Source organism: Chionomys nivalis, chromosome 11 (genome assembly GCF_950005125.1).
Source record: "Chionomys nivalis chromosome 11, mChiNiv1.1, whole genome shotgun sequence".
Classification (NCBI taxonomy): Eukaryota; Metazoa; Chordata; class Mammalia; order Rodentia; family Cricetidae; genus Chionomys; species Chionomys nivalis.
The window spans coordinates 68,584,817-68,605,677 of NC_080096.1; the positions used below are offsets into that span (position 1 = coordinate 68,584,817).

Sequence of the window (20,861 nt, forward strand, 5' to 3'; positions counted from 1 at the left end):
ACTTTCAGAAGAAATACGAGAACCTGGACAGGTTGACAGGTTTCAGATGATGCCAGGACATATTAAAAAGTCTCTGCTATAGAGAACATGTGACGGATAATATGAATTTCTTGATTGCAAGATTATCCTGAAATGAGCAAGACTGCCCTGAAGGCAGCCATGCTTTGCAGGCCATAAATGAGCGCTTAGATCAGTAGAAAGAGAAGGTGATGGATATCTGACCACCACACTGGTAATTAATTGCTGCGGGGTGAGCTGTTCCATTCTTATCTCATCCAAGAGTGTGGTGAATAATTGGGGGGGTGATACTGGTGAAAAAAATGGATTTTTTTCCATGTATAAGAATAGCAGCTCAGTGTGGAATTATAAGAAAAATTAATGGGATTCATCAGCTTGACTGTGATCTATCAAAACCCACAGGGAACAATGGGAGCTCTCTGCTAACTCCCATTGTCATTGCTCTCGAAAGAGCTCTCCTGACTACTCAGTGGGTATGAAAAGCGAGAGACTCCTTGACAAGTGTGTTTATCAAGTGCATCTGCAGTGTTATTTTGAACGCTCAGTTGCGGCTCTGTCATTTCTCTCCATGCTCATTTAACATGATGGACTTGTTTGGCAAATCCTTCAGGTGGTAGGAGGAGGTGATGAGGAGGAGGCTTAGTCTGGATCATAAAATAAAAATATTGGCCTCTTTCACATGCTCCAATTCTTATTTCTCCTCACCCTCCTTGATCATCATACTTCTTTGTAGTAAAGAAAATGAATGGCTAGGTGTTGGAACCTTGTGCGTCTCTTAATTAGTTGCTCAGAGCACCATGGAAATAAAAGACTGTGGTTTGAATTCTTGATTAGGGGAAAGGTTTAACAAGTACTTCTACTTGTGAGTTATAGAAACCCTGACATCCTGGTAAAGACTGTGGCATCTTTGCCAGCATCCCCTGGCCTCTGCTCCATATTGTACACTGCACAGGATGCCAAACTCTTCCAGTGCTCTTGTTGGTGTTGTTTTGTTTTGCTTTGCTTTTCCTCCAGAGAAAGACATGTACTCTTTTTGCTGTTATTTTTCAGACTATACAACTGCAATTCAAGGGAGTTAAATAAGCAATCTGAGATCTCTGAACACATTAGTATTGAGCCCTAGCTCTAGGCCAGGTAGATCCCCAGGTAACACACTAGTCATCAGAATACTACGCTTGGGACTCACGGCCCAGCTAATACAGTGAGAGCAAGACGGAAATGTTCAGTTTTCTAGTAGTGATATTTTTTAAAAGGCAGAGTGAAATGAAAATAATTTTAGTGGCATTCGATTTAAGACAACATGTCTATATTATTGTCATTTGTCCATATGCAATCACAACTAAATTATCACAGAGATACTTTGCATTATATTTTTATGCTGTCTTTCACACATATGTCAGTTCTCACCAACCACATTTCAAATGCTTAGAGACCACAGAAAGTTCATAGCTTCAGTACTGGGCAGTTCAGGTCTAGAAGATATTAATGGGAAGAACCTTGTTGTAGCAGAGAGATTGCCGAGGGGGCTTCCTAAGTGCTGTTGACTCTAAATAACATGTGAAAAGGGCTGGAATCTCCTCCCTTCCTGTTTTTCTTTGCCCCATGTAATAGCCATCTCTTTTTATTTTAGATTGTGTGAGTCTATCCCTGTGTACATGTACATGTGTTTTCAGTTTTGCTATGAATCTCCTCCAAATTTATGAGATTATCAAAAAGACTTTGTGATACATAGAATAAGTGAAAAAAAAAAAGAGGTCATCATGAGGGTCTGAGTGAATGTCCTTGCTGTTTTCCATTGCACAGTTATTTAATTGTTCATATTTCTTGTATCCATGTCCTGGTCTCATAGCTGTACAGCTCCTATACAATCTTTTATGGATTGTGCTATTGGAAGGCCAAACTAAATTATGCATTTAATGCAATGCCAAAAATTATAGTGTAATTGTTATATTATTAGTTATTATCTTCAATGCCTTCATACTGAACACTGATATGAACAGAGCTCTTATACACGCAAAGCAAGAGAAGGGTATATCCTATGATGTTAGAAAGCACCTTCATTACTAATGAACATGTCTTGAACATGTAGCTTTATGCAGTACTTGTTTTAATTGACCATACTCAGCGCATGGAATGTTTGCACTTCATTCTGTGATGATGTGGGATTCACCTCTATATGCTGTGAATATGTTTTATTACCAATGGTTAATAAAGAAGCTAATTTGGCCTATGGCAGGGCAGAATATAGCAAGTCAGAAAATCTAAGCTGAGATAGAGGAGGAACAAAGACAGAGTCAGAGAGAAGACAAGCTTCATGGTAAAATATAAAATACAAATGGGTTAGTTTAAGATACAGGAGCTAGCTAGGAATATGCATGAGCCTTTGGCCAAACACCATTGTAATTAATATAGTTTTGTGTGATTATTCGGGTCTGGGTGGCCAGAAAATAAAAGAACAGTCTCTGCTTACACTGTTGATATTATTTATACTAAATCCTATTTTGAAGGACTTTAGCTAGAAATAGTCCCCAAATCTCATACTACTTAAAGTTTTACAATTTAATGAGTTTTTTAAAATGTACTTTGTCTTTATATAATTATGATGACTTTAAAATACTTTATTTTTATTAAATTATAATAAATATATTTGTAAATGTATATATGTTTCTAATAAATAGCCATTTTATTATACATCTCCTTTTTAAAAGACTTTTTATTAGTAAATATTGAAAATATTTAGCACAGCAGCTTGAAGTGATAGATTTCAATATAGTTTGGGCGTGTCCAGTTGCAGGACCCTAACAAACATGTCTGCTATGTTTAATAGCAGATGTTTAATAAAGAGCAACCAACCATGTGAAATTACCATATGAGATCACTATGGTCACACATTGATATTTATCATAAAAAAGTGGTTATTTTTTCCTTATTACAAAATACTAGATGAGCCTCCCCACATCTATAATTTTCTTCTGTCTTAATATTTTGTCTGTAGAAGATTTAAGGTCATAATCATTTTATCTTATTTTGAATTAATCTTATTGTCTCCTTGTTCCTGAACAGGGGTTACTACATTATCATTGTGCCTTTGAAGAAGTCTCGTGGGAAATTCATCAAGCCATGGGAGAGCCCTGATGAGATGGAGTTAGATGAGGTAACTGTGTCTATGTTTTTTGTGTCCTTCTGTAGTTGTTCTATGTAGGCCTCTTGACATTTTGGTCAGGTGTCAGCTATGGTACATCTAGCCAGCTGAGTGAACCAGTGACCTGGGCCTGCTATACCCTAGAAATCTTAGCAAAGATTCTTTTGTTTTAATTAACAGATTACAACCTGTGTTATCTTCGTTGTCCTTACTCTTATACTACCTACCCATTGTAACCATGATGCAGAAGTATGGAGGGTGATATCATTACTATTAATAAAAGTCCAGAAACATTATTTAGTTTGGCAGTTGCCAAGGCTGTTACAAATGCTTAATGCTCTTTGTAACACATTGCATTTAACCTGCCACACAGTCATCAGCATATTTTCACAGAATTCCGCTGTTCCTCAGACATTTATTTGCCTTATTTTCTGGTCCGTAGGTTTTCAGGTTTTCGGTATCAAAAGTGCATTTCAGTGCAGGAAAAAAAAATCTGAACAAACAAAGACTGTGATACAAGAGGTAGCAAACACTGAAGACTTGGCTATCAACTTTCAAATCTTATACCTACATGATTCTATTAATTAAGTTCTTATTAGATTCATTAATTCTATTTCTTGAAATACAAGAACTTTTCAAAAGCAGTTTGGTTTTATGTGTATGTGTGCTTTTCCTGGTTGAATATTTGTGTGCTGTGTGTTGGTATGGTACCTGTGGAGATCAGAAGAGGGTGTTGGATCCCTTGGAACTGGGGCTTACAGACGGTAGTAAGCCCTATTTGGTTCTGGGAATATGGTCTAGGTCCTCTATTAAGAGCAACATATTAGTGTTCTTAACTGCTGAGCCATTTCCCCACCCTCACATACTTTTTAAAAGTAATTATTACACACTTCTGTGCAGTGAGAAAACTGGACCCAAGTATTTACCAAGATCTCAGATATGACCAGCCCAGTTTTCAGAGCTAGGCGTCACGTTTAACTGCTACAGAGTCTTTGTTTTAACAAATGCAGTTAAGTTTATGTGCCCCTCCCAGAAACATGAAATTTTAATTTGTGTGGTTCATTTCCAACATGGGCTGTATCTGAAAATAATTCTATTATTTCTATATATTCTTTTTGCCTCAGATTAGTGCAAATGGAGCAAGGACAAAGATTAATTCCCTAACTATGTTACTAGGAATTATTGGTTTTGAAATCTATACAAAGATAACTATGATCTGACAAAAAGAAGGGGGATTTGGGGTGGGACTTGCATCCTGTGGCAAATGTGAATCATCTCTACATGTGTGACTCATCATCACCTACCTGTTTTATGAGTTAAATTTGTTCAGAATGCTAGACAAGTTCAAGGTCAGGTCTCTGCTTGTGTCACTGTCTAGCAATTAGGCACTGTGACTGCAGTACCAAATGACACATTTCAGCAATCTGGTCACATAACTTAATTGTCAGTTTATCATCGGCCAGTTATGATGCTGGAGAAACGGAATCCTTCTCTAAGCAGTTAACCCTAAAGCAGTCTATACTATTTAACTAGCTCTTAGCTGAATTGTAGGATTGTCCTTAGCAAATTCTTGTTGAAATTGGATTTTTAAATGCAATGATAAGTTGTGGAATCTATAAATATTTCTACTTAGGAAAAATGAATTTTCAAAGCACTGGAACCCAACCAAGGCAAGAGGACATCAAATGCTTTCAGTAATAAGCTTTTTCTTAGAAGTGAAGCTATTTGATAGGAAGGAATGGAAAATGATTCTCCTTTACAGCCAGGTTTTAACCTCTAGAATGCACAGACATTCTAATGGATTAAAAAATAGGGCTATATGACATTGAACTTTCTTGCAATTAAATCCACAGGTCTATGCTGCTGATTCCCATAACAAAGGGTCATTTTAATCATCCTTTGAGTTGTGGTGCATTAATCTGTATAATAGCTTGATAAAGAACATTTTATTAATTCAAAACTTTTGGGTCAGGATGGGTTGTTTCCCACTTTTCTTACTGATATAATTGAGACCACATTGCGGAATTAATGGTGGAAGAAATAAGATATGCATTGACTGGAAAATGAAAATTATTTCTGATAAAGAAGTAAAGCCCTTGGTATAACTTCTGGAATTATGTCCAATATATTTTGTAACTGTTGTGGAGGGGAACAAATGAAGGAAGGCTATGGCCTCACTTTCTTCCTGCTCATCCTCTTTCTGACCCCTCCTGACAGGACATGTTTTAAGCCTAGTATGAATGACCAAAGCCTTTTAATAATTTTAATTTGAACTTGGTAGTGCTAGGTTTGACAAAGCAGAGTTCTGCCCTTAAATGTATTTGACTAAGTACTTTTTCAGTACATCAAGTAGAACAGTAGCCTAAGGGGATTTCTACAAGTATGCCTCGCATATAGACCCACACAAGACTAAAAAAGTTTCCTTAAGCAAGTTACTCTCTAAATTATATTCTGAGCTCATTTATTTTTTTTGTATGGGTTATTATCTGAATGATAAATTCATAGCCTGGAATTCCTATTCTCAAGGTCAAACTGAGCAGACCAGGCCTTGATAGTGGCAATGAATTTTGGGCACAATGACTCCCAAATGTTAGTTGTATTTATTTCAGGGCAAATGATGTAATGTGCCAAAGCTTTTCATTGCACTGTACTTCAAAACCTTGTCATAAAGTAATGAGGTCATTTGTGGCTATAATTCCAGCCTCTTGGCTAACTTTGGTGTCATTTAAACTCACTTGGTCCACTTAAAGTATAAGACGGGAAGAATCCTATTCCAGATTAAACTTCAGTGAATGACTGCTCTTGGCCTAAAAAACCATGAAAATGTTCTAATATTTAGTCCCAAGGCACTTGCTTTATGTTTTCTAAATAAACCCTACCCAATGGTAATCATGGGAATGATGTTGATAAATTATGACAGCTGCCTATATCTGAAATGTGAATGGAAGTAAGACAGGGTTTGATCAGTGAAGTAGAAGCAGGGATGCAGTCACATAAACAACTGATGGTAAATGTTTTTGATTGGCCAACTTCAAAAGACTTCTCAGCACATCTACAGTGTACTCCCCACAAGGGTTATATAGACTACCATTTACTGCACACTGGCAATAACATTTGTAATCTCCTTTCGGGTGTAATATTACATTAAACATTTGGCGATATTCATCTATGTTAATAAAAAGAGACACACAAACATTACATACATGCTCAGTAAAAATTATTCAAATCATCAGTGATTACACATAGCATTAGATTGCTTGATTTTGTGCAAAAATTAGATTATGTAAAAATTTGGTGGAAATATCTCTCGTATGTGTCTCTCCTATGGCTGGTTTAATTTTTTGTCACCCATCACGTATATTTGTTGCAACTAGTTGCTTGTTTTTCCTGAACACCCAGAACTGAAATAATTACACAGAAACTGTATTATTTAAATCACTGCTTGACCCATTTGCTCTAGCTTCTTATTGGCTAATTCCTACATCTTAATTTAACCCATCTCCATTAATCTGTATATCGTGGCCTACCAGTAAAGTTTCAGCACATCTATCTCCAGTGGCTCCATGGTGGCTCTCTCTCCTACTTCCTTCTCTGAGCATTCAATCCAGTTTTCCCCACCTACCTAAATTCTGCCCTATCAACAGACCAAGGAAGTTTCTTTATTCATTAACCAATAAAAACAACACGTAGACAAAAGGACCTCCCATACCATATAGTCATACACTGAATGTTTTTATCATGCTCTAATTTGCTCATTTAGATTTGGAGATGATTGTGATCTATTTTACATGGTTATTGTGGGGAGTGAATGAACTGAGTTCATCTACAATTCTTGAAAGAGTGTCTGGTACCCAGTGAGTGTTACCTAATGGCCATCATCATCATTATACAGAAACCTATGTTTGGCAACAGAATTGTAAGGTAAATTCTTGTTCTTTTATCCTGGAAGTTGGAGCACATGTGAGTGGCCCACCTGGATGAATACATGGAATTCAGAACCAGATTTGCCAAACAGATCATGTCTAATCCGCTGCTCCTCTATAAATGCCTTTTATCGCATATAATTTTAGTTGTAGCAATAAGCTTAAATTTCACAGACATTTTTAGAGCATGATAAATTAAATATTATTGATACATGTCATAGGAACAAATTATTCCTTAGCCAGAGGGCTTTCTTCCACATTATTAGATTTTGAGTCAGCTGGGTACATTTGTGGCTCTCAGTGTAAAACAGACTATATTGCCTGTGGTTGCTGACAGAAGCATTTGCATCTGGAAAAGGCCAGTAACTATTTCCTCTCAATTTCTGCCTTGATTATAACAGCATTTCTTTCCAGATTTTGAAATTTTTGATTTATGTGTGTGAGTGTCTTCCCATATTCACCATATGCATGCTGGTACCCACAGAGGCCAAAAGTGAGCCTTACATCCTGTGCAGGTTCAGCTATAAATGGTTGTGAGCCACCATTTGCCTTCTGGAAATCAAACCTAGATGGACGGAAAGAGAAGCTGGGCCCCTTGACTGCTGAACCATCTATTATTCCATCTTCTGTCAGCATTTCTTTGTACAAAGTATACCTCACCAATTTGGCTTTACTATTTCCTTTCCAGCAAAAAATCCTAGCATAATAATTTTGCTGTCATATCTGCCTAATCCCTTTAACTTTTGTTTACCAAGATAAAGTTGATGTTTGCTCTCAGATACATGGGCTTATCCTAGTTTATACTCAGACACACCCTCTTTCTCCACAGACATTAAAACAAAATAAAAGTTTTGTCTAAAAAGCCACTAAAAATTGATCACTTGCTTCCAGAGGCATTCAAGACTGCTAAAGGCTTCTTCCTAGCTAGATCCTATAAAATAATATGTGACAGGAGAAGACAGAGATGGCATTACATTGTTTTCAAATCAATTGTCATATCATTAATGAGATTTCCTCCCAAGGAAAGTCAATAAAAAGCAATAAATTACTCAAACATTAATTTTAGGTTTTCTTTTTCTTTAGAAATACAAGAAGTGTGTGCGTGTGTTGATGTGTATGTGTGTGAGTCTATGTTTTCTTTCCTTCACGATATTGAAATTTATTCTTATTCACCCTACTGACCATGTCACCAGTCTAAATACTTATCAGAGCTATATTATAGGCAAAGTTGACTCAATGGGAAAATGTCAAGATTGTCTTTCAAACTGGATAGTGAAAAATGTAAGCGGAGCCAGGCACAGGAATGAGTGACAATGAGTTCTTTGAATACATAAATCAGTTATTCATTACATTCCAAGTCTGATAATTTTGGAGAATTTTCTTCAGATAAATTATCCCATTTGTAAAATGGAAGCATCTTTTATGAAAACATAATAATTAGCATGTAGGTGGCTTTGACTGGTTACTAATTGTTCCATGTATCTCCCATGAGACCAGGCTTTTGTGCATCAAGCTGTCCTTCTTCCTTGAACAGATTATGATGTACTGTTGGCCTTTTAAAGAATTTCGTTAGTGTAGGAAATTATATGAGCTTCCAGTGAAGGTCTAATGCCCTTTGTTTTGACGTCTGCCCCTTGCAAATCACTTTGGCTTCTTAACTAACAGGAAGCAAGGGATTGAAAATCACAGCCGAGAGTCAGTGATGCTGACTTGCTGCAGAAAAGGTGAACAGACTGGACCAGGTTCTTCCTAGTCCCGGACTAATTTCTCCTCTAAGACATCAATAAGTTGGTTGTTTATGTTTCTTTTTTCTGTTTGTCACTTTTTCCTTAAGCTGCTTAAGGAGATATCTAGGAAACGCAGAAGCATCCGTTATGGGAGAGAAGTTGAATTAAAGCCATATATTGCTGCTCACTTTGATGTCCTTCCCACTGAGTTCACCCTGGGGGATGACAAACATTATGGTGGATTTACAAACAAGCAACTGCAAAGTGGACAAGAATATGTTTTCTTTGTGTTAGCAGTGATGGACCATGCAGAGTCTGTAAGTTAATTATGATGGCTTCTGTTTCCCGCACTTGTTCATTTTCACCACTATGCATGGTTATTTGGGGATGCATCCCAAATAATTCTCACGAGCTGGCATTAAGGTAACATTGGGCTGTCTGTCCTTCAAGCATTACTGAATATTATTCAGGACCCTACCTTGCAAACTAGGTGGAGGCTCAGATGACAGAAATTTCAGGCAGATGTGAAGCACCAAATGGATGGAGGTTTGAAGCACACAGCGCAGCATTCCCTCCATTACCACTAAGGTTTTCTCTCTTCATTTTGTTGAAAATGATTTACTTCGAGAAAAACATCCAATGGATGTTAACCTATGTGTTTGGTAGGAAACAAAAGGCTCCCTCATTCAAATTGCATGTTGAAAAATGTGGACAAGGGCAGTTATTTAATTTATTCTCCTGTAACTGTGAGTATATAGTGCCTTTATCTAGATTTACCAGACAGTGTTTCTAAGAAGAGGTGAGTACAAGCAGCTTCGTCACCTATAGGAATGTATGAGTGACTTTATCAGCGAAAAGCCAAGAAACTTACACAATAATTCAATGAGAGTGAGAATCCCTAAGGTACTCTAAATAATGAGTTGTCTTGTTTTATGTAATTCATCTTACTTCTGTGTCATTTTATGCTTCAGTTGCTTTGAGGGCTTTACAAAATGAAAAGAAAAATGGGGAGAAACAGTAGACTGGAAGAAAGGTAACTGTTTAACGTGGCAGTTTGCTTTAACATTTAACAGATATATTCTTGTGTCCTAAGCAACACTTAAAGTCTGGCATGTTTGGCAGCTGAGTTGAGTTGGCCTCTTTATTTAAGAAGCCCACAGTTTATGAAAGGGCCATGTATCAGGACTGTGTTCTCTTGTACAGCAGGTACTGTCTTCCAATGGCTAGAGACATTCTCCCATGGGAAATCAGAGGACAAAGGCAGCCTCATTTACCATTATGTCTAAATGTCATTTCATGGTTTTCATGGTGTTTCAATATATCACGATACTCTCTGGATCTAGTTGATGGTTTCAAAGTAAAATATCAGGGGAATAGAATAGTAGGGATCTTTTTTTTTTTCACTAAAAATAAAATAGACAGACACATAAAAGGAAAATTCATCATATAGCTCTAGGAATGTTTCAAAAGGTGTACTTAAAATGCTTAGGTAAATCACAGAATTCAGCTAAGACATATCACCCAATCTTGCAGACTAGTGATGGTGCCTTCCTTGGGAACTGTGGGTTCTGGAGTCTCCCAAGTATTCCTACTCATGTCTAGATGTCTCATCATTGATATATTTTGTCTCTCCCTTATCCTTTCATCCCACTATCTCATTAATGCTAGAAGTAATAAAAATTTTCAAGTGTTTCTTAATTCCCCCCTTTTTCCAAAATTTTTCGTTTGTTTGATGTTATTATACATACATATAATGCATTTTAATTAAACCCTCTGTATTTCCTAACCTTTAATTTCTTTCCTATTCCCCCATTACTTTTTATTTCCAACTTCGTGTTTTGAATTTGGTTTGTTTAAGATTTTTGGCTTTTATTTTTTCAACTAAGTCCACATAGAGCTAGCTGTACAGGACTATCTACTGGAGCATGGGGAGCTCTCATGTTCTGCTTTCCTGCAGAACTCTCCCTTGTCTAAGAATGCCCCATTTAGGGGTGGGACTTGATTATCCACCCAGCACTACCATACTGGGATTTTTATCTGGTTTGATGCTCTTCAGGTCTTGCACTGCTGAGTTCTTGCATCCAGAAAACACGCTTTCCTTGTACTCATCCACTGCCTCTGACTCTTTCAAACTTACACTCTGTTTTTTCTGGTAATCTCTGAGCCTTGAGAGGAGGGCTGCACTAATAGATGAATGAAATGATGATTCATTCATTAGGAGTCCATTTAATGATGTGTTCATTTAGTAGAGCTGTAGTAGGAAGTTCTCCCCTAGAACCTGAGGCCTCTCTAGCCATAAGTTCTTTGCCCTAATTTTTTATATTGTATGTCTTGACAATCCTCTCAAAATAAACAATGTTTTACCTACATGACATGTGTGATTAGATTAGTGTGTGCTTCATGGCCAATAACTGTATCCATTTTTCAGTGATATGGTACTTTTGGAAGCTTCAGATCTCATTGCAGATTAGAAATAATAACTATAATCATTCCAATTGTTGCTTTGCAGTTTTCAGAAACAAACCCTTTTTCTATTCTTTTTACCTCCCTTAACACACAGCTTTTTGCTAATTTGTTGTCTCCCATTTGGAGTATCACAAACTGGTTTTGAATGATATAATGTTTAATCTCTTTTATTATTTCTTCCCACTAAGCAAATTCTACTTTCCATGAGGCTGGTATTATTTTCTGCATGTTCTTTCTTTTTCGTTTTACATACATCTCTTTCCTGACTTAAGTTAGAAATTCATGTGCTCTGGAAAGCCCTTTCTTTAAATTTCCATTTTGATTGCCCATTTTGATTATTATCTCCATTTGGTAAAGAATTTCAAATCATCTGGCTTGTTCACTTCTTTCAACTTGAGATTAGCCTACGAAATGGAAGGAATCCTAAGAAACCAAACATATGAAGAATTATATTTCCTTTGTATATAAGCTCAATGCTCAGTGTTTTATGTAAATCATCATGTAATATATATTATCTACATAAATCATATCTATCCATCCATGCTCCAGTACTTCCTATACCTCTTCCTCTCTCTCTCTTGCTTTAAAGTTATATCTCAGAAATTTCCAAAAATATACTGAATTTTCATGTTTGATTCATAGAAAAACTTGAAAGTCTTTAAACCTCTGTCCTGGGAAGTAAAGAAAACAGAAAGCAATAGCAAATTCAAATATGCAGGGGAGCATGATCTTTGCTTGTCTTTTGAGCTTGTTCTAAATTTAGACTATGTTCCTTAAGGTAAGTCTTTGGAAAATGGAAATTAAAAAACTTAACTATATTTGCTGATCTTGAACAAGTATATCCAATTTTGTCTTGGCATTCTCAGCCACTTGAAAAAATGAGTTTTTTGTTGTTGTTGTAGTATTTTTTTCCACAAAAATTTGTTGAGAACTTTCTAAATACAATTACTATGCTAACCACTCTAAACAAATAAACATAAACAGCATATAAATCCCAAACCTTCCAAGAGTTTAGTTTCATCAGAGAAGATCAACTGTTCGTCCACACCTTTGAAAACAGAATCTCATTCATGCCATCAACAGGAAATGAATGACTAGATGAAATTGTTATGTTTGTATCCAGTGTTCTAGATGAAATTGTTATGTTTGTATCCAGTGTTATTTTAGGACTGAATTCCACCAATAAACAAGGCAGTGTTTAAGTGGGTCCTTGGAAAGGAGCTGCATTTTTAGAGCTAAGTGTTATAGAGCTTGTGAATATGTTAATTAGTAAGGATGGAACATTTAGGAAGCAACAACAAAAGCTCACTGTGAAAGAATGTGTTAAATATGGTAAGAAGGTTTAAAACAAAAGTGCTAAGGCTCCTGATAACCATGGTGAGGTACCCAGGATTCACAGACAGATTTCATACGAGAAAGCCCCTCGAAGGCAAGTTAGAATGATAACTCCAGTAGCAGCTGTAATCAATAAAATGCAGGACACTGGCTATGTACAGAAGCACACTAAGGGGGTTTTAATGAACAAATGGTATCTATGACACCAGCAGTTTAACCTCTGGTTACTGATAAGTCAAACCTGTAGTCCCTCTTCACATGAAAGAGTAAAGAAGATCAAAAAAAGTAAAGGGATCAAGACAAAGCTATAACTGGTCAGAAGGGAAGCTCTTCATTTGAACCTGAATGTTCAGGCAATTGAAAGTGGAACTCTCTTGTTCAAATAGTTAAAACCAGTAGGAAGGAGCTAATGAAGTACAGAATTAAGAAAGCCAGGAAGGGACTTAGTAAGTGTTGCTCAACAGGGGCAGGTCTGAAAAGATACTAAAAACCTAAGGGACTGAAGAAAGACAATTAGATTTAATAAATGCTGTAATAGTGCTAAAGCTCCCAGGTCCTGCTAACAGATGAGTTAATGGAAGAAGACACATGCAGCCAGTGGGGCTGGACTGACTTGGAGTAAAACACAGAATTTAAACATGGTGGGGTCAAGTAGATGCTTTATTTTATTTTAGTGTATGAGTGTTTTTGGTTTTCTTTTTGTTGTTGTTGTTTTGTTTTACAGAGACAGGGTTTCTCTGTGTAACAGCCTTGGCTGTCCTGGTCTCAAACTCAAAGAAATCCACTTGCCTCAGCCTCTCATGTGGAGGGATTAAAGGCATGTTCCACCACACCATGCAAAAATGCTTCATTTAAAATGGGACAAAGTGGAGTAAAATAGGATATTACAGGGGGAAAAAAGCATGTTCTTTATTGAGTAAGTGTGCTTTGAAGATAAGCTATCGATTTCCTTTTGGAAACAAGCATATGAACTCCTAATTGGTAGCTGTCGTAAGGTTAAATAGAAGCTACCAAAACCCTCAAGTTCCAATAATTATGCTTCACGAAGCTATACCATCATTTCCATACATCTTGATTTCTTTTTTTTTTTTTTTTTTTTTTTTTGGTTTTTCGAGACAGGGTTTCTCTGTGGTTTTGGAGCCTGTCCTGGAACTAGCTCTTGTAGACCAGGCTGGTCTCGAACTCACAGAGATCCACCTGCCTCTGCCTCCCGAGTGCTGGGATTAAAGGCGTGCGCCACCACCGCCCGGCTACATCTTGATTTCTAATTGGCACTCTCTTTTGTAACTGTAGACTTAAGTGCCCTAGAAATGGAGAGTACAGATAAATGTTGGTGTGCTCTAACATTGAACTAAATAATGACTTGTTTTCCTATGAAAATGTTTGCCAGTGATGATCTCTGTAACTTCATGACATGGATTATCTCATGTTCAAGATCTTGGAACAACAGTGTTTCTGTCTTCAGAGTTGCTGCTTGCTCATTGGATTATTTAGTTAGATTTTGGCAGACTGAACCCATAAACTCTGAAAAATATCCTAAAATCACACCCTTTTGGATTTCAGAGCATTTGGACCTCCAGTTTTGGATTAGGAATACTCTATTCTAGCATCTTTATTTTCACATAGTAATTAATATATTACCACAATGCAAATGGTTACTGAATGTTGCTTCTTTTTAACAGATAGTTCTTCATTTTGACATTAATATAATTACATTATTTTACCTCTTCCTTTCAACCCTCCATGTACTTCCCTTTCTCTCAAATTCATAACCTATTTTTCTTTAATGGTATGTGTGTGTGCCTAAAAATATATAAATACAACCTATTCAGTTAGTATAATGTTACTTATATGTACATGTTTTTAGAAAGACCATTTGGTATTGGATAACCAGTTGGTGAGCTGTTCCCTAGAGAAGACTGTTTCTCATCTCTCAGCCTTCCATAGTTACCTTTAATTCTTTGTGTAGAGTAGAAGCCTAATGAGATTTTCTTTTCTAAATTACCATGTCTCTTGGTATCCTTGTTATTAGGCAGCCATTTCGGTAGAATTTCATGAGTGTTGTGTTCCTGACATTTCCAGGAGACACAATCTCATAGTACACTTCCTGTTCCTCTGGCTCTTACACTATTATCCTTCTGTTCCTTCATCCACAGTGACCCCAGTGCTTTAGGTGTAGGCTTGGTGCTGTACATGTATCAGTTGAAACTGATCTCCACAACTCTGCATTTTGCTCAGTTGTAGTTTCCTGCAATGATGTTTCTTCTTCTTGTTGTAAAGAAAAGTTTCCTTTGATGAGGAATGAGAACTATATTTATCAGTAGATATTAGAATAAATGTTGAGAGTGTAGTTAGGGATCATGCTGATTTCATACAGTGACTGTTATAGATTCTCCTTCAAGATCTATGATTTCACTAACTGCAAACATTTGGCCGTGTTTATAGTACCAGGTGTGGTTTCTCTCTTGGCGAGTGGACCTTAAGTCCAATTGGAGTGTTGTTGATTGCCACCGAAGCATCTGTGCCACTACTGCACCCTTGGAGTTATCATGCCATTTTAGCTGTTGGTATAGTTCATAGGCATCATGGCTGGGTAACAACACTATTGATTATTTCCCCCCTTTAGCTTGTATAGCTCCTTTCAGTACCGTGAATACTAGTCTTCAGGGAGGAGGCTTTCAAGTCAGATTCAGCTCAGGTCTGCTGAGTCCTATGTCTAAAGTGCTTAGCATCTTTAGCAATAGAAACTTCCTTTGACTTCTAGGAGGCAACCAAAAGAAAGAGAAATAGCCTGTCTGGGCAATCCTTTGGATAACCCTAACCAGTAGCTCAAAAGAAAGCTTCTCATGCCCGTTGTTGGGAATTTGTTAGATAGACTATGAGTCCTGAAGGGAACATTGTAAGTCCAGATTTGATAATTAATGGTATTTTGGACTTCATGAAATTGTATATATAAATTCCATGATAAATGTACCACTGAAGTCATTTACATCATTCAAAATGATTTTGTTATATCTCACTCATTTCCAGCATTGTAAAATATCCTTCTTCCTCTAATACTTCCCTATTTTGTTTTCTTTTTTAAACTTATCCAGTGTTTGCTTAATATGTTTTCATCAACCTGTCATCAAATACATTATATCATGTTTTCCTCTCATTTTAGTGCAAAATAATAACCCTTAGAAAGACATTATTTTCTAACTAATGGATTCTGTTTATCCTTAGAAAATGTATGCAACCAGCCCATACTCCGACCCTGTTGTGTCAATGGATCTGGATCCTCAGCCAATCACAGATGAAGAGGAAGGCTTGATATGGGTCGTAGGTCCTGTCCTTGCTGTGGTCTTTATCATCTGTATTGTGATTGCTATTCTTCTTTATAAAAGGTAAGTCTGCTCTATATTTTAATTGTGACTTTGAGGATGACTTAGATTTAGAAGAATAAATCAATTTCTATGATTGTGTGGAAGATTTTTTATGATGTATTTGAAGACTGCCCAATAACTAATATTAGAAAACATGTTTTTGTCATGCCTAAAGCAAGCTTGGATAACAGAGCTTATCTTATGTCATGGTCTTTTATTGTACAGAATGCACTCTTTCAGCCTCCATATTCTATGATGCATTTTAATGACCAGTTTTTATGATAGCAAGATATTGGTGTACCCCAAAGAGCTCATTCTATGCAAGCTTCAATTTGACTTTTAGATGATTATTTTTGAAACACATGTTTACTCATTTCTATTCATTTCATAAATCTGTTGTGCAAAAGTGCTAAAATATTGCCGTTTTTGAGGGTTTAGCAAATATAACTGAATGATTAAGAATTTTTTTTAAAGAAAAAAGATAAATCATGAATTCTCTCTCAGTTTTTCTGCATCTTTTCTAAATGTTCACTATTAAATTTGTTATTAAATGCTAACTGTAGTCCTTATGCATCCCAAAAGTGACCTGATTAGTGTTTTGTCATTTCTACCATTATTCCTTTGTTCTTATGTTCATAGAATAGGCTTGCTTTGGTTTTTCTTTTTGTTTTTTTTTGTTTTGTTTTTCTTCATGTTCTCTGATCCTCTCTGGAGAACTGTCTTCTATAAGGGTCTATTCTATTTAATCCAATACAGAGAGAAAGTTGAAATGATAAAAGACAAAGCAAAGTTAATAATCACGATCTATTAAATTGCCTAATCTATCTTGGAGTTAGAAAGAAGGAGATAAATATCCTTGGTTATCCCTTCAATCCTTTTTTTTTTCCTTCGAATTACTGCCATCATGCAATTGCTCAAGCTGTAAAATAGCACAACGCTCGTAATCACTGGCAAAGTCTTCTCTTAGGGGATGATTTCCATCTCCCCAATTTAGTCTTTATCTTAGTGGTATGCATTTTAATGAAAGCATATTTTCTCACCTCTTTTCTATATAAGACATAAAAGTAGAAGAAAGGCATTGCCCGCGTGCTGCAGGTCAGTCATGGATCCTATGTGAGCCAAGGCAAAAGTTGGTGCCCTTTATATATGTGTGCTACAAGTAGTAACTGAAGAGAAAGGGTGAATTTTTTTTAGAAAAATCAAAATCATATTTCTCATTGTTATCTATAATGTAATCATTCAAATGGTCACATCCTATACTGGAATCAAGCCAGAAAGAAAGTACCTCTTCCCAGGTCCCTTTCTAACCCTTGTCATGGGGGCACTTTTTATATTCAAAATGTGCAGAATGCATACCTCATTTTCAGGTCATGTTTTATTATATACCAATTAGTAAGTAATCCTATTGTATTTATAAGTTAATTATGTAAATGTGTGAAATTAATAACTATAACCTTGATAATTTTTTAAAACTACAATTACATTTTCCTTGATTTATCTATATGTGCTTGAAGAGAATCAGCTAATTTATTGTTTTCCCTAATCCTGCAAGAGGAAGCATCTTATTTAAAGGTCTCATGACTCTGTTAAAAGAGTTGTATTTTCGTGTGTGCACATGTAGCCTCGTCTAATGTGATTGTCGGAAAATGCATACATCCTCGAATGCTAAGTATATTTAGCTAACCATCTGAAGGCCACGGAGCATTTCTGAAATAGAAATGCTGGCTTCAGCACTAAAAAATGTTCCTGACTTGAAATTTAAGTAGACCCAACAATGTCCTTCTTGATTATCATGAAGCAGTTCAAGAGGAAATCTGTACTCAATGAATGGTGTCTTTTATAGCTTGGATTCTGAACAAAGTTAATTATGTAATATATACTTCACTCTCTTTTAGGTACCTTTTGGGTTATACACAGACCATTGATCATGGCTCAAAATTGAAAGTATCATTATTGGCATTACTATAATTAAGAAAATATTAATATTTTATTTCCTTATGTAAATAATGTTTAGAGATGCCAATCGCATAAAACAGAATTGGGTCACATTGATTTGGGCATTGCCTTTACCAGATATACATGCTTACAGAATGATTTCTTGTGTGAAACAGCCAGTAGCTTTTGATGGCTTTCCATATTAATAACTGTATTTTACCCTGCAACTTGAAGCTTTGAGACTTTTTCCTTAATAACTATATTACTATGGAAATGTGACACTATTTTATGTCATTGTTAATTTGACTTTTATTCTGCTTATTTTTATATCCATAATACACTGATATAAGTGACAAAACTATTACTGAAGCTTTTAAATGGCCCAAACCCATTTACTAACTTTTCAGAATATTAGATTACAATTGGTAGATTTATAGTGTTACAAATATTACTTATTTTTATTTCTTTGAAAAGATTTTCATAATTCATTTATCCAATGACTCAACAATATGAATTTGGAAATAAGATGCTGGCAAGGCCTAGAAAAAAATTGGGTATAAATCAGGAGCCTTTAGGTCAAGGTTGGCTTCTGTGCCCGAAGGTCTAGAGAGTCTTGTCAACATCTCAAACTTCATCATTTACAAGGAAAATAAATGAACTATACAAGTGAGCTTTTTAATAATACTACTCCATTATCTGGGCACATAAAAAGATAACAGGACTGGCTTTATGTTGTTCCTACTTTATATGTATATGTGTGTATCTAGTTGTGGTGTATAAACCCAGCTTATCATCATCCATCTACCACTGAAAATTGAAATTCACCAGGCCACTCATGTCTTCCACATCCATCTACTCTGCACATGCTACTACGTAGCGTTCCATAATTAGTTCTATAAAGCCTGAACATTATTTATAAAGCAAACATTTTAAAATAAAATATTAACATGAATTTATGGGAAAGATTCAAAATGCATAATAGTGTCTTTTTCTATGTGATGGTGTGGGAAAGAAAGTGCAAACCCAAGGCATATTATAAACAGAAATAACATCCTGGGATATGACAGCTTAGCCCATGAAGAGAGAAATGTCTTTCCTTCTTAGATACCTTGTGTATATCATGAGGGAGATGAGACATAACTAATTTTACCTTTTTCAGCTGATCCTAGAGTCTCCTGTTTGCACATCAACTTACACGAATTTCTAAATTATCATCAAGCATATCATAGAAGACATTCATTGTACCTTGTGAAAAAAGCTAAGCCCATACCTAGCTCAGGGTCAGTATTATATTCTGCCACCCAGCAACCTCCCCTGCCTGGAGTCCCAGTCTTCACTCCTTGCCACTCCTCCTACCTTGATCACTCTTCTCATCTCTTATGTCTGAGTTCCTACCTCTCCTCCTCTATTCAGGCTATCGTAAGTCCCCCTTCTACGTCCTTGAAGTTCTAGTGATTGATGAGAGAACCTGTTGCATCTCTAATATTGCCCCTTGTCTTGACTCTTATTTCTCCTTGTCTCCCAAGTGCTGGGAACAGAGCTACATTGAACACATGATTTTATAAGTATTCAATAGTATTAAATTTACTTTCCTCCAACTGTTTATTCTGTCATTTTCTATCAGTTTCATCTTGGCCTATGATATAAACTTACCTCTTTTTCAAGCCTTCAAATGTAGATATTCAAACAAATATTAATGCATATGTAGGCTAAATCAAGTAATACTGCTGAAGTGTTAACTTTCCATCTTTTCATATGAATCTCCAAACAGCCTTTCTCTTCCATACAGAGGAAATTCCTTACACCCCAGTCTCTGATAAACTCATTGATTTAAAAGAAAGTGAGAAGCATGTACATAAAATTGTTTTCGTTTTGTTTTTATTTTTTTTTAATTCAGGATGCCAGGTAAATCACTTTACATTTAAGGCCAGAATTAACTAAATAAAATAAGTGTGATATCATTGTCATCCTTCGCTGTGTGTGTGTGTTTATACAGATAAATGTGAATTTTTTTGAACAGTGATGAACTGCACCGTCTATAGTATGTGTGTCTACCACACAAACACTTTACTCACTGTGTTGCCTCCAAATGAGTATTGTTCAGTTTAATTCTTTCTGGAGAAAGCTATAGTTCCTGAAAAATAGTTCCATATTTAAATAGTCAATATATTACCATAAGGGGAAGCATCTATGAGTGACTGGTGGATGTGTTTACAGAAAGTAGCACCCCCATGAATAAATGTCTGTCTTTTCAATGGCTAGTGATAAAATGCTTCTGTGAATTAGCCGAGTTATCCAGAAGGGGCATGCACTTTGGTTTTATAATCACAAGTATTAAATTTTCCAATACTTAAAGATGTATTTAATCCTTTATTATAAAAAGACTTATGATTGCTTTCCTTGTCAAGAAGTGTTGGAAAATTATTTCTGCTACTTTATTTCATTGTGGTGTAATGTTCCACTGTTCAAAATTTTACTCCGTGCAATGCAATTTTCAGAATTTCATGTCACTAAAGAATGACATACTTCTTAGCTGAAGGCTTTATAGTTATGAAATTCTGTTGCATTTTCATTAAGAACACTAGTTGTTTTCCTGAGTTAGATCTTAAAAATTGAATGTCATGGTCATCATATACTTGCTGGATTGATTAATTTTCACAGCATTTTTATAAAAGAGTAAGTGAAGGTGAATGCACCAGGGAATCCCCTGCATTCTTTATTCAGTGCTGTGGTCTCATGGCTCCATCCTCTTCATGATTAGAGGCCTGGAAACATTTTAATGCACTGTTGTTTACTATTATGTGTGAGCTATGTGTCTCTGCTGGTGAGACTACTTTTAAAAACTTGGTTGTCATGGTTACTCTTGTTACCATTGGCCAACTAACACTAAGCCTTTCTTTTTTCCTTTTTTTTTTCTTTCTTTATTTATTTTGTGCTGCATTAAATGGAG

General features: G+C 36.0%; 1 protein-coding gene across 34 annotated transcripts in view; it reads left to right on the plus strand.

The window, feature by feature from the left end:
- The window catches only part of Ptprd (protein tyrosine phosphatase receptor type D), a 2,217,081-nt gene that overhangs the window by 2,078,977 nt on the left and 117,243 nt on the right, over window positions 1–20,861 (plus strand). For all 34 annotated transcript variants that reach the window (XM_057783903.1, XM_057783917.1, XM_057783909.1 and 31 more), the window contains 3 exons: window positions 3,082–3,172; window positions 8,918–9,127; window positions 15,837–15,997. In XM_057783903.1, coding sequence (XP_057639886.1) covers window positions 3,082–3,172; window positions 8,918–9,127; window positions 15,837–15,997 — 462 coding nt within the window. The remainder of the gene's footprint in view (window positions 1–3,081; window positions 3,173–8,917; window positions 9,128–15,836; window positions 15,998–20,861) is intronic.